The sequence below is a fragment of the Protopterus annectens genome, chromosome 13.part0, assembly GCF_019279795.1.
Source record: "Protopterus annectens isolate FY-2018-M chromosome 13.part0, PAN1.0, whole genome shotgun sequence".
NCBI classification, from domain to species: Eukaryota; Metazoa; Chordata; order Ceratodontiformes; family Protopteridae; genus Protopterus; species Protopterus annectens.
The window spans coordinates 765186092-765200719 of NC_056747.1; the positions used below are offsets into that span (position 1 = coordinate 765186092).

The 14628-nt window shown below is 40.6% G+C and overlaps 1 protein-coding gene across 4 annotated transcripts in view; it reads left to right on the top strand.

Annotated features, from left to right (window-relative positions):
* Positions 1–14628, top strand: part of EFCAB5 (EF-hand calcium binding domain 5) — a 1692224-nt gene that overhangs the window by 326513 nt on the left and 1351083 nt on the right. For all 4 annotated transcript variants that reach the window (XM_044054470.1, XM_044054473.1, XM_044054471.1 and 1 more), the window contains one exon: positions 12088–12244. In XM_044054470.1, coding sequence (XP_043910405.1) covers positions 12088–12244 — 157 coding nt within the window. The remainder of the gene's footprint in view (positions 1–12087; positions 12245–14628) is intronic.

Genomic DNA, 14628 nt, shown 5'->3' on the forward strand with positions numbered 1-14628 from the left:
CTCTATAGTTTGGAGTGGTTGTGTGGTTTGGGTTGTAAATATTGTTTGTACATGGGTTTTGGAGGTTTTTCTGTTTTTGGCTATGGCCTTTTCTTTTTAGGGCCTTCTGACATCTGGGGCAAGAAAGACTGAGGATATGACGTCGGTCATGCGCTTTAATACCATGGCGTACTGACATCAGATCTGAGCGACCATGACCGACGCCGGCCTAACTCTTTGGTATTCGGGCCGACCGAGAACAGCGGACTATCCACAGGTTATGACTGCAGCAATGTGGATCTTCGAACATCTACATTTATGGTAGGTACAAAACTGTACTTTTCCCGCCCTCCCTTCCTGTTCTTGTTGTGGTATTAATCTTGGTGGCTTTGGAATTGCCAGTCCCTCCTGTAAATTTGTGTTTGAACACTCCTCCTGGGTCTATCTCATTTGCTCACTCAACCGAGTACAGTTGGATGACATATTTTGACTTCAGACACTCCTACCAGTCCCATCTGTTTAGCTCTATCCCAGCTGTATTCCAGTCTACTGCCACTAGCTCATACTACCTAATACAGAGAGAACATTTGTGAAGGGCAAGCCACTTGGGTCCTTAATTTTGAATTATCTTCTGTTTCTCCTTTCTCCCTTTCCACTTTCCAAAAAAGAAATTCTAAGCTTTTTTCCTGCCTTTCCTGTAAATAGTCTAGTCCAGATATAGATATGCTGTATCTTGGACTGTTTGTAAGCTTCTGAGCCCCCCAAGCCTTTCTGTGTTGGAGGGAAGCCTTTTAGCTTAAAAGTGGGAGTGGTAAGCACTAGGTAGCCTAGCTACCACAGGAGTGGTTTCTGGCCCAGAAATTGTAGTTTATTTGCCGTTTGGCAGTGTTTCCATCTCTTTCAACTTTCTGGTTTAAAAGCCCGCATTTGCACTTGTTTTCCACCTCTCCTGTAACTAGTCTAGTCCAGGTATAGATTTGCTGTATCCAGGACTGGTTGTAAGTTTCTGAGCCCCCCCCTCCCCCCAAGCTTTTCTGTGTTGGAGGGAAGCCTTCTAGCCTATCTACCACAAGATCCAGCTACAGATTCTTAGTTTTAGCACTTGAATTTGCTTATTTGTGCTCAGCACTTGTTCAGAACTTGTTGTTAGCACTAAATAAGCTACAAATTACTACAGCACTTAACCTTCCTCTTTACCTAGAGGAAAACAGTTTTTGTACTTACTTTCCTCACTTGCTTAGAGAAGAACAGCTGTTGTACTCACTTTCCTCACTTATCTAGAAGAAAGTAGTTTTTATTCAGGCAAGTCCAAGGGTCAGCTCCCAGTGTTCTCTCCTGTCTATCTGATGAATCTGGGCATCTTGTGGCAATGTAGCAATTGCCTCATGTACACAGACAACCCTCTCCTACCACCCAACACCACAACCTTTGAGAGATGCACTTATCTAGCCAAATTGGAGGTAAAGCTCTCGCCAACCAAGACTGAACTTAACAGTCAAGAGGAGAAGGTAAACACTCGCACCACACCACACTCATCACATAGTCCCACTAAACCTACACCACCAAAATCCACACATAGAAACACAAAAGCATTTGTGGAGGCTCTCAATAATAATCTGCTCAAGCAACAGAAACCTCCAAAGCAGAAACGCAAACAGCCTCCATCCCCCAACACAACCCAAATGACACATAGCCCACAGACTCAGTGTGCCAATAAGCCACAGCCGGTAAGGCAAAACAATATACCCAACACACTAGTCATAGGTGACTCTATAGTCGGCCACACTGATGTCCCACTCACCAGGCTAAACAAGAAAAAGGTTACTGTCAGCTGCTTGTCGGGTGCCAGGATCCGCCACATAACCCACGCACTAAGGTCACTCCACAACAAGTACAAATATGACTCTGTCATTGTCCATGTTGGTGTGAACAACCTGAGATGTACCTCACTGGACTACATGAAAAGAGCTCTCTGATCTTGTAGCCCAGGCAGGTATGACCCTAGCACTGAGTATCATCCTGCCATCACCCAGAATGATACCACAGTACAAGCACAAAATGATTGACTTCAACAATTGGCTAAGCTTCTGGTGTCATTCTAAGGGGATCCAGTATCTGTCTGCCTGGGGCGACATGGTCGACGGACCACTATGCTTTGCCCGAGATGGCCTGCACCTGTCACCCTTGGAATTCTGGATACTGTTTAAGGGTCCTGCCGCCCCTATAATGCCTTTTTTAGGCAAGGTTCAAATGACAAATTCACCACCGTAACAGGAAAAGGCAAGCAAAAATTGAGGGTAATGCTACTCAGTGCTAGAAGTCTACATCTCAAAATCCACTCACTCGAGGCACTCCTTAAAATGGAGAACATCAATATCTGTGCAGTGACAAAGACCTGGTTCAAGGCTCTAGAGAGCACCACTGCATTACCAGGCTATAACTCGTACCACACTTTTCGGCCATCTAACCTGGACTAGAACACCAAAGGCGGAGGTGTGTCCATATTCATTAAGGATAGATACACTTCCAGGCTAGTTGCGCAGCATAATGCATCTGAGGTTATCCAAGTGCATCTAACTCTGGGCAAAACTGCAGTCCAAATTGTAGCTTGCTACAGATCCCCCACCATGCCCCAGGATTTCCACTCCTCTTTTCTTGATATACTGGAAAATATTAGGGTTCAATCAAACATCCTAATAATGGGCGATTTCAACTATTCCATCATTAACTGGGAAAACTACTCATGTACCAACTCCTTCTCACAATGCTTTATGGAATTCATAAATTCCAATGCCCTGGATCAACTTATCCACACCCCCACCAGGGTCAGCAATATCCTAGACCTAGTCATTACCAACATGAGTGACTGGTGTTCCACACCTGAAGTCAACTCCTCTTGGTCAGATGTGACCATAAGCTAATCACTCTAGGTATCCACATCCCGCCCCCACCCACCATTAAGGAAACCACGGTAAAAACATTTCTCCAAAGCCAACTTCATGCTTTTTAAGACAGAAGTGGTGAACTTCATGACACCCGTGCAGATGGACAATACAGTTAAGACTGCTGAATCCTACACAAATGCACTCTATAAGCACTTACATGAGTGCATGGATTGTGCTATCCCAAACAGAACCAAAAAGCTATCCACCAAAAAAAGGAAGCCAATCTGGTGGTCTCCTGCCATAAACAAACCCTACAACAGAAGGAAGAAACTGTTGCAAAAGAGAGTAAAATCCCATGAATGGAGGAGCTCCCTGGTCAACCTCAGTAAGAAGCTGAGATCCCTTATAAGACCCTCTAAAACTAGCTATGTAAACAAAATTGCCACTGATTCTAAGGGCAACCACAAAGCATTCTATAGCTATGTCAAGAATCTCAATGGCAACACCCAGATCTGCTCTGAGTTACAGCACAATGGCACGAAAATTACAGAGCCACCTGATATTGCTAACATCCTGGCAGATAGGTTTAGTGCTAACTTTACCCTTCTCACCCCCTAAAGGGTCCATATCTGTACAGGAAGAATGCAAAGTCCCTGTAATCACATCTATGCAGATGAAAGCTGCACTCTCTAAAACCAAAAATACAGCATCCATGGGACTGGACAACATCCCAGGCTGCATTTTACACGAACTTCAGAACAAACTGGCTCCCCACCTAAGCACCATGTTTATTTATTTTTTATTTTATTTTACATTTGGTTACTGGAAAAGTCCAACTGGACACGGGTCCATTTTCAGCGGAGGCCCAGGAAGAAAAGCTCCACTTAAAACAATCTAACAGATAACATTTTATGAATTAAAACACTTTTTCTAAATACATACAAATATTACATAACATATTTTACATTTCTTCACAGACATATGTATAGATACATTACTGTATTCTTTTAGGCATACCAATAGTATATATGAACATATTTAACTTTCTTCACAGACATACAAGTAGATACCATCAGAATAGAACATTGTTAGTTAAGAATTAGTATTCAGAGGTTAGGCACTATTAGGTTTTCCTTGGTTGAATAATTGCATCACTGCAAAGTATTGGATTAGCCTGGGGAATCACATGGGCACAGCCAGTTAAAATAGTGGGTTTTGAGTAGTTTCTTAAATTGTGAAGCAGAACTGGTAGAAGTTGTGTTTTGGAAGCGAGTTCCAGATTTTTGCTATTGTACAGGCAAAAAGAGATTTGCCAGCTTCATTCTTATGTTTGATGACATTTATGAGATTTCGGTCTGTTGGTCTTAAGGCTCAGGTGGTGGTGTAGGGTTGCATTCGATCCTATAGAATGGGGGGTTTGTTAGGGAGGTAGTATAGTTTGTGGGCTGTGGAGAGTTGAGTAGTAAGATGTAGTTGGGGCAACTCAAGCCAGTTGAGCTGTTTGAGGGAAAGACCGTGATGGGCTCTATTAGAGGCACCTGTAGTAAATTTGGCATTTTGTTTTGTTCACTGTGGCGAAGATTAGTCAGGATTGGGGAGGCGTACAGTAGGGTGGATAATTGGTGGGTTCTTGCAGTAGTGATTTTGGTATAATTGGTCATGAATTGCTTATTCCTATACAAGAGACCAAGCTTTTTGTGAACTTCTTTGATTGTTTGGGCTATGTGTACGTCAAATTTGAGATTATTATCAATTACTACTCCTAGGAGTTTAGTGTGTGCTGTTGGGGTAATTGAGTTATTGTCCTTGGAGTTAATGGTGAAATCATTGTTGAGTGCAGGAGATCTACTTGGACTGAAGAGAATTAGTTTTGTGTTTTTGGGATTGAGTATAGGCTTTATGCTAGAAAACCATGCTTCAGCCAGAGTAAAATTGTGTTGTGTTATTGTTTGTAGCTTGTTTAAGGTAGGGGCAGTGCAAATAATAATAGTATCATCAGCATATTGCACTATTGAGGCAGACGGAGAGGAAGCGGCTATCTGATTTGTAAATATGGAGAATAGTAAGGGACCAAGAATGGAACCTTGAGGGACTCCTATGGGTACAGGTAGAAGGGGGGATAGTTGGTCCTGCCAAGGAACTGCTTGTTGTCGGCCTGATAAATAGCTGCTGAACCATGATGTAGTGAGGGAGTTTAGGCTGAGGGTAGAGTATTGAGAAGCATACTGTGGTTGACCATATCAAAGGCCTTGGATAAGTCTAAGAATACAGAGGATACAAAAAGTCCGTTGTTTCTGTTGGTGTTGATTATGTTGGTATAGGATAATAGGGCTGTTGTGGTACTATGGTAGCGTCAAAACCCATGTTGCGATGATGATATAAGGTTATTTTTTAGAAGGTATTGCATTAGTTATGTATGTACTACTCTTTCTAGTATTTTTGATAGGGGTGATGAAACTGCAATTGGGCGCTAGTTGGTGAGCTCAAGGGAGTTTCCGCCTTTGTGGAGTGGAATAATATGAGATATTTTCCAGAGGTTAGGTATTTTGCATTCAGATATGGATCTGTTTATGAGGATAGACATGGGGTAAGATATGTTATCAGCTGATAGTTGAAGGAAACCAGTGGGAAGTTTGTCAGCAGACAATGTGGTAGGTTTCAATTTTTTGAGGAGTTTAGTAATGAGTTGTGTGGGTGCTGGAGAGAAGGAGAAGCTGGGGGAGTTTGTTGTGTAATAGGGGTAGGGGAAGGAGTGGGAATGGTGGTGCTATTTAGGGTGCCTGATAAAGCTGGGACTGTTTCGGTAAAGAATTTGTTGAATTGGGTGGGGATGTCCTCCTTGTCAGTTGGTACAATGGGTGTGGGATTGCCGGTTTTACCTGGGTGCAGTAATCTATCTATTGAGGCCCAGAATTTCTGAGGTTTGTGTGCGTGTTTGTCTTGTAAGGTTTTATAGTAATTGGTTTCATCGAGTTTTATAAGTTTTTTGGTCTTGTTCCGGAGTGCTAAGAAGATTTGTTTTGTGGTAGTGGTTTTAAATTTATGAAATTGAACCAAGGCTCTATATCTGTCCTTCATTGGCTGGTGCATGACGGTTTAGGATTTTGAGAAAGGTTGAGTAAAGTAAAGTAGTCTACCGCCTCATCTAGGGGTAGGTGTTTTAGGGGAGTCCAGTCACAGTGTTTTAGTTCGTCTTTAGTTTCATAGTTTATGTTCAATCATAGTCACACATCAGGCTTTGTCCCCACTGAATGGCGCACAGCAACAGTTATCCCAGTCCACAAAGGGGGAGCCATCATTGATCCTAGGAACTATTGCCCTATTAGCCTGATGAGCCTGGTCTGCAAAGCCATGGAACGTATCATCATGAAACTCATAAATAAAGACATTGGTAACCTCCAAACTCTGGACCCCACCCAGTTCAGGTTTGTGAAAGGCAGATCATGCCTTCTGAACCTGATCGACTTCTTTAAGGTAGTCACCAAAGCCGTAGACGAGGGTAAGGTGGTTCATACAGCCTATCTTGACCTCGCCAAGGCTTTCAACACCATCGACACAAAAGGCCTCTGGCTAACGAAGTTTGCAGATTACTGCAAACTAGGAGCCATATTTGAGTCCCCAAATGATGTCGACATCCTAAAGAAGGGCCTCACTGAGACAGATGCCTGGTGTCAGAGGCATGGCCTCAAGCTCAATGCCAAAAAGTGCACTGTCATCCCCTTTGGTAAAAACTCTGTCTTCATGAACTACCACATAAACGGCAGTCTACTTAATGCCGAATGTGTGATAAGAGACCTTGGGACCCAAGTGGACAGTAGTCTCTCCTTTGATAATCACATTGCCACAGTAGTCAGGAAATCCTTCTATGTGGCACACCTCATCACAAAAGGGTTTTCATCCAGGAAAAATAGGTCATTGTTCCCCTCTACTTGGCTCTCATTAGACCCATTATAGAGTACAGCGCCCCTTTTGGAATGTACCTCACAAGACATCTGCAGCAGCTGGAAAGGCCACAGAAGTACCTCACAAAGAGGATTACTGGCCTTAAACAGATGTCCTACACTGACCATCTCAAAAAACTCCAGCTTTACTCTGTAGCATATTGCCTGACATATAAAGCTGTGTTAAACCCAGAGCTGTTGGACATGCTACACTTAAAGAAATCCCAATCCCTCCGAGCTACACACTCTAGGGACCTAAACCTTGTCACCACAATAAACAGGACTTGCTGGAGGGATAGATTCCTGTCCCAGAGACTTCCTATACTCTGGAACAAGCTACCCATCTCTGTCAAGCAAAGTTCCATTTCATTAGCACTCTTCAAGAAAAATCTTGATGAGTAGATGGGAAATAGGAAATACACCCCGGGGATCACTTCTGTGGCTCTGCTCAATAGGGGCACAGGAAATTAACTTTCTTGGGTGGCATAAGCCAGCGAACTTTGTTGGCTAGGCATACTTAGGCCCTTTGGCTGATAGTCTAGTACCTACCTATGAAGTAAATTTTCAATTAAATTATTTTTCTCTGAAATTAATTTTCAATGAAATGGGCTTGACTAAACGAGTTTCAGTGAAAAGGACTTTCAGTGAAATGACCCAAATATATCCGCCCCAACACAAAAAGAAGTTTAAAGAAGAGCCATTTTCGAGATTCACTCTTCTTCTGTGTTTTCCGTCTGTTTTTTTTTTTTTGTTGTTTTTGTTTTGTTGGCACTAGGCATTTCAAGTGCTAACATGTCAATAGGGAGCCGAGTGGCACTCATTATTGCAATCGCTATTGTCCTACTGATCAGCTTTCCTCCCAGATGTTGAACTGACGGTTTACAAGGGATTTCCTCTTTTCCTAATAGGAATTGGTGTATATAAATAGTGGCAGTGTGGGGTTCAGCTCTCCACATCTCAGAGTGCACGGTGGCCTGCAGCCCTAAAAATATACTTTTCAGTGAGCTTTTCAGTATTGAATGCTGTTCATATTGGGGGAGCTTTGCTCAGTTATGATCACAGTTATGTGAGATGATCAGTAACACGTCAGCAGCTTGTCAGGGAGCCATATACATACATATAAAGGGTCTATATTAAATTAGCGACGCTTAAAATAATGAACACTGATTTATCGTCCCTTTAAGAGTGAAATCTGACAATCCTGAAGACACGGAACAACGATTTGGGCCGTTTTTGGGACTTTGCCATTTCCTCCACTGTGGTGCGATCTTGGAGTTGGTATATTTAAGTAGAGGGGGGGGCACATCCCCCCCCCCACTTTGTTTTGAACTTTTTTTTTTTGTGGAACAGCAATTTTTTCCTCTGGGAAAAAATTTGCTGTTCGGTGTCTTTGAGATCGTCAGGTTTCACTCTAAAAGGGTCGGTTCACTATTTATGCATTTGCTGATTTAATATAGACCCCATATATAGGCATGTGTAAATTAAAACACACACATTTTATTTGTGAGCTCATTTTGTGCCCAGGAGTTGCCAGGAAAGCAGGAAATTAGGCTAAGCCCATATGGCCCACTAAATCTGCTTCCAGATATGGAAATATTTTAGTCATAGGTAGCTCTGTAGTTAGGCACACAAACTATAAACTCACTAGATGGGAAAACAATAAGGTGACTGTAAGTTGTTTTGTGACATAATGATTGAGGAACCAGAGTTCTGAGGTCCCTTAAACCAGTCAGAAATGACTATTACCTAATGAAGGCCCATGTGGAAGTGAATGACCTGAGGTGCTACATCTGGAGGAACATCCAAAGAGACATGATGGAACTTATGGCATGTATTACAGGCTGGAAAGATGCTGGCTTTGAGTGGTATCTTGAGTAACTAGAGTGGAGTATCTGTATCTGTCAAACACTATCTCCTCATCTCAGATTACCCATGACCTTAACCAGGAGCTCCTGGAGATCCAAATCACCCTTAACAATGCAGATATCATCAATGTCTTTCTAAAGATTAGGAAAAGTACCTTAGTTCTATCAAGGGATTAAGTATTAAACCAAATACCATTATCCAACCATTGACTGGTGCACTTGCACCTCTAAAAATCAATCTGGTCCGTAGTTCCCTGACTTTGTTAATACAAATGCACTAGAGCAAAGTGTAGAACTTCCCACTAGAGGTTCTAATATAATTGACCTGGTCCTTGTCAATGTAGCTCCTGCCTGTACCTTGCTCCACTTTTCCACAATTCTGATTAAACTTGGACACAAGTCATTCATATTCTTTGTCAGATACAGTGGTACCACCTCACCATCAGATGAGGCCACCTTTAGGGACTTTTCTGGGGCAAACCTACATCAACTAGTTGACAATCTAACCCAAGTTCTCAACAGTCCCTGCAAATGGACCCAGCTGAATGGGTTGCCATATTCACCTCCAGTTTTTACCAGGATGTAAACAGTTGCATAGAAAAGGCTTTTATGCATCACTAAATGTAATGGTAAGTTCAGGACTAAACCTCTTTGGTCTTATTATCCTGTTAATAACCTGTATAGCAAAAGAGGGAAAATAATGAAAAATTGTAAGAAATCTCAGTCCCCCTACCTCAAGATCACATTGAAACATGACTGCAAGAAACTTAAGAGCAGTATTAGAAAATGTAAGGCAGAGTATGAACTTAAGGTCATTATAGATACCAAAGAAAGTTACTAGTTACGTCAAGAAATTAATGAATCATGAGCAGCAATGTACTGAGGTCACCCATAATAATAGTATGGCACATTTTACTCCTGGACATAATAGATATTAATCTGTAAGTAGACAAATTTAGTGTAAACTTTACCCTGCCTACCACATTCTTGTGCTGACTATCAATGAAATTAATTTCCTCTGAAATCACCTTGGAACAAATCTTAGCATCAGTGTCAAAATATAAAAAATAGTACTTTTATGGGACCAGATGACTTTACCAGGCTGCATTCTCATCAGTGACAAGTACGCATTATCTGAGCCTTTACTTAAACAGTTTCCCCTCAATCTGTCCACAATGTTTGTGTCTGATGTCTGGAAAGCAGACACAGTGACTATCCTAAATAGGGGTGGACCCTGTACACTCGCAAGTTATTTTAGGCTTATCAGCCTCACCAGCCTTATATAAAAGGCCAAGGAATGTATCATAGCAGAACTCATTTATGGAGGTGTTTGCAACTTGACTTAGGTAGAACTTACTTAGCTTTGTTGTGTGAGGGACTTCTTTAAAATGGTACAATGGCTGTGGGCAGTGATGACTCTGTACATACTGCTTATCATGACTTAACTAAGGCTTTTGACACTATCCCACGTTGGTGTTTTTGAAAAATTAGATAAATCTAATGTTAACCTCTACATTGTCCATTGGATTGCAGATTGGCTATTTAAGAGATCACGTGTTGTTAAAGTTGCTGGTACTGTATCTCAACATAAAATGGTAATTAGTGGGGTACCACAGAAATCATTGCTGGGTCGTGTCCTGTTCGGCATTTATTTTGGAGATATCCAAGCCAGTAGTCCAAAAATGTGTTTGATTAAGTTTGATTAATGCTGCAGACTGGGCACTGTTATCTGCTCACTGATTGATACTAAACTGCTCCAACAGTGGATGGAATACGCATAGTAGCTTTCAACAAAAAAAGCTGTTCCCACCTCATATGTTATAAATGGTACTCCTGATCAGAGAGATATGGTCATAAGACACTTGGGTACTTCTGTGGACAACTCTCGCTCACTTTTGATCATATTTCGCCCATAATCAGGATATCCTTCTGCCTGTTCTAATTAATTTCTAAAGGAATAAATTCAAGATGCAGTGTACTCTTTCTTTATCAGACTGATCATTGAATAGAATGTCTCCTTTGGTATATACACATCCAAGTATATCATTCATCTGGTAAAGCCCAAACGATTTTTAACCAAGAAAATTAAAGGCCTTAGGAACTTAGAACTTGGGAGGAGAGATTGGATAAGCAATTTGCAAAGAGACAATTGGGGGATATATGTATATCTGCCAAATATGGAACAAAGTCTAGAAGATTTAGGATTGTTGCCTGAAAGTGTTTGTGCAGGTATTTTTATACCCAAAGTAGACTCCAAAGAATATTTCCTCAGGTGGATAGAAAATGTTGGAGGTGCGACGGGCAAGAAAGACATAGATAAGAACATATTTTTTGGAAGTGTGATGAGCTGGCAGACTTTTGGGATTCCCTGCAGACTGCTCTGTCTGAGATGCTGGGTGAGCAGATTGGACTGACTGGGCAGATGATTTTTTTGAGTTATGCTACAGAATCGGAATTGCCTAGATGTAGTATAGCCTTGCTGAGTCTAATTATGGTGGCTGCCAAAAAAAGCAATTGTTAGAAAATGGAAATCGAAGTCTAGACCAACTTTACTAGAAGTAGTGAATATAGTGACAGAGATGAAACAAGTGGAATTGGGATCTTTAGAAAAGGGAAGGAGCAAACTACATAGGAAAAAATGGGAATTGTGGGAACAATATATGCAGAGCAGGAACCAGGTTTAAGAGGCAAGATTTGAATGAGCTATATAATGCTTAACTGACAATGACTGGATGGTTTATAAGTGATGTATAATGTTTACGACTACAGTTGTTTCAATGGTGTCTGTGATATAAACTGTTTGCAACTAAAGTGATATCATTCCGCATGTTTTTCATTTCTATAACTGTAAGATTGCCTTTGTCATATGTGTAAATTTAATAAAGATGATTGTAGCAAAAAAAAAAATTAAAGGCCTTAAAACCCTTCAGCTATCCTAATAGATTAGCACAACTCTCCTTATACTTGGTAGCCTGGCTACTCCAAGGTGACAAGTATCTTGCTTTTTGAGCCATGAAGGAGGACCTAATCCTATTTGAACTCTTTATTTGTTTGCAGAACCAGTGTTTATGTAAACACCCATACTAGAGATTGAAATCTAAAAATAAACACGTCTTGCTGGAGGGGTACGTTCTAATTCATCATATTCCCATCTTGTAGAATGTTTCCACTTTAGATCAAGCAAAGTAGCTCACTCTACGTTTTAACACTTGTCTTGATGATTGGGCTGGTAGATCTATGCCAGGGTATCTTGTATGGCCCAGGTTCATTTGGGAGGTGAGCACTACTAAGTGCTTGAAAAAGATGGCAAGAACTTGTGTGTATCTACTTAAAAACATATATGGCCAGACATCTTATGATTCCTGTGATTGTTTGCCTAGCATTGTTCCTATTTGTTTTGGGGTTTTTTTGCCATAGACTTGCACAGCTGAAGACTGAAGCCATAGAAAAGAGAGGGGAGCGAGAGCAGCTTCGGCAACTAAAGGTTCAAATAGACGACAAGAGGAAGGAGGCCCTCATGTTACAGTTTAGTACCTGGGCCCTGGATGATGATAAGCAACTACTTCTTGCTTTGGTAAGTCAGAGAAAAATCATTCTCTTGTTACAGTTATAACCAGTAAAAATGTTTTGTTGTTGGGCTTATTTGATTAACGAGCTCCACTGCTGATGACTGTTAATTAAATATAAACATACAGCACTACCATTCCTTTCCCTGATCATTATTATTCCCCACAAAACAAGTTCAGTGTACTTTGTTAATTTAGAAATGTTTGTACAAGATTATTTACAGACATATGTTTTCAGTGTATAATGGGATATTTAATCAGATTTTATTTTGCGCAGTTAATATTTGCACATGCTGAGAATGACAAAAGAAGATGATAAAAAGACTGTGAAACTTTCCCTCTTTCTGTAGACATAAATAACTACAGATGTGTTCAGGTAAAAACAAACTCTTTATCTGCAGATAATAACACTTAGAATGGATGTTCTGCATCTTTGCTTAAGGGCATAGAACAGTTTACAACAACATTTAACATTTATAGTTTAGGCATACGATTGTTTTGGGTAGTAAGAGATGCTCATCATTCCCACTGCCTCAATGGCATTTTGGGTAATCTGCCAAGCTAAACCAGTACTGGCCAGCTTTCAAAAGCTCAGACTCCCCTCCTCATGTCTTACTGTGACAGTTGATAGGCTGAGCATATACTGAGAGGGAAGCCTTTAGCTGTCACAGGAATCGAGTGTTCAGTCTTTCTCTGCCATCCAAAGAAGAAAGTCCTTTGACTCTTGTGGGATCCAGCGATGATTTTTCCAGCTTACTGCTCAGAAAAGCCCCATTTGGGGACCCCTTTCTTCTCGTTTTATTATTAGATTTATTATTCTTTTTCTGTTTTTGTTTTAAACAAATATTTATTTTAATAATTTATTTCTGTCAGTGTTTACAGTCATTTATGTGGGAATTTCTGCTTATAACACTATCTATTTGGCTTCTACCTTTGACAGATGCTTGTTTTAACTGTTTCTGAGGAAACTTTCTGTACTTCTCTCATAAGTGCAGTGAGTATGTGTGCTGTTAGACACTAGTGGCTCTCTTATGCAGTCAGAACCATGAATTAATTGTGCCTGTCTTTACTGTACTATGCTTTATTTTCATCTTTTGACAGGAAAATACTGCAGAACTTGGATTTTTTCAGCATTTATACATTATTTACCATACGTATGGCTCTGCTCTGTTTTTAACATAGGATCAGGATTTTACAGCAAATTAAGGTACCTGAATGTACTGTGGGCATCTTAACTGTATAACAAGAAAATATTGTTTAAATTAATATTAAACATTATTTTATGGTAGTTTAACATGATTAAAGTGTGTGGAGCTATTTTTTAACACTGGTTGGGCACACTGGTTGCTTTGGTATTTGGATTTTTGTGTACTGGGCATTAGTTTTTTGTGATAACAGTACATTTTGGCAGAGTTTAGTTGTATGGTGAAGTTCTTATTGCTAGGTGTTTTTACTAGATTAACGATCACAAGGGCCTTTTCAAGGTTCATATTATAAGTTTGGAGTTTGAAAACTTTGAATCTCATATGATCAACATCATATGAACGAAGATTTCAAACATTGAACGTTTCAACAGAGATCGCCGTAGGGAATTTTTCCCTTCACTTCAATGTAGTGAGATCTCGGATTTGGTATATTTAAGTAGCAGAGGGTGTGGGGAGTGCAGTGGGTCTTGCCCCCCTGCATAGAGTGTTCAGGTAGTTTTTTTGTTTTTACTTTGTTTATATTTTAAGTTCAGTGTTTGAAAACTTTGCTCATATGGAGTCGACCATATGAGATTCAAAGTTTTCAGACTTCATACTTATAATATAGACACCCCTTTTTAAGCCTAGCCATGCATCCCAAATCTCTGACAAGTTCTGAAATCCTTGATAAGTCTAAGCATGGGCCTGGAAGATGAACCATTTACAGGTTACCTGTGTCCATTACAGACATAGCTGCCAAACCAGGGATGAATTTCCAGTTTCCCATCCAGTTGTCCAAGTTGCACTTGAATTGGGTTAGGGAGGAACTCTGCTTCACATGGATGGGGAATCTGTCCCATAGATTGAATAATCTCTGGGATACATATCTATTCTCCAACAGGTCCTATTTATATCACAGGCAAGTTTTAAGTCTTTAGAAAGGGTAATTGCAGTGGTAAAAAAGCAATACTCTCAGATAAAAAAAAAACTTTTACTGTAAAATGCAGCAAACACACCAAAACAATCCTCAAAGATTCTGGGCAAGTATCAATAGACTCCTATACCCCAGGTCACTCCAGTACACCAACCCCAACAGGTGCAACACATGAGACTCCTATCCAAACTGCCAATGCCTTCAATTCCTTCTTCACAGAGGCTATCCAATCACCAGCCAGTCAGCTATCTCCTGACAGATCCAGTCTTCTTAA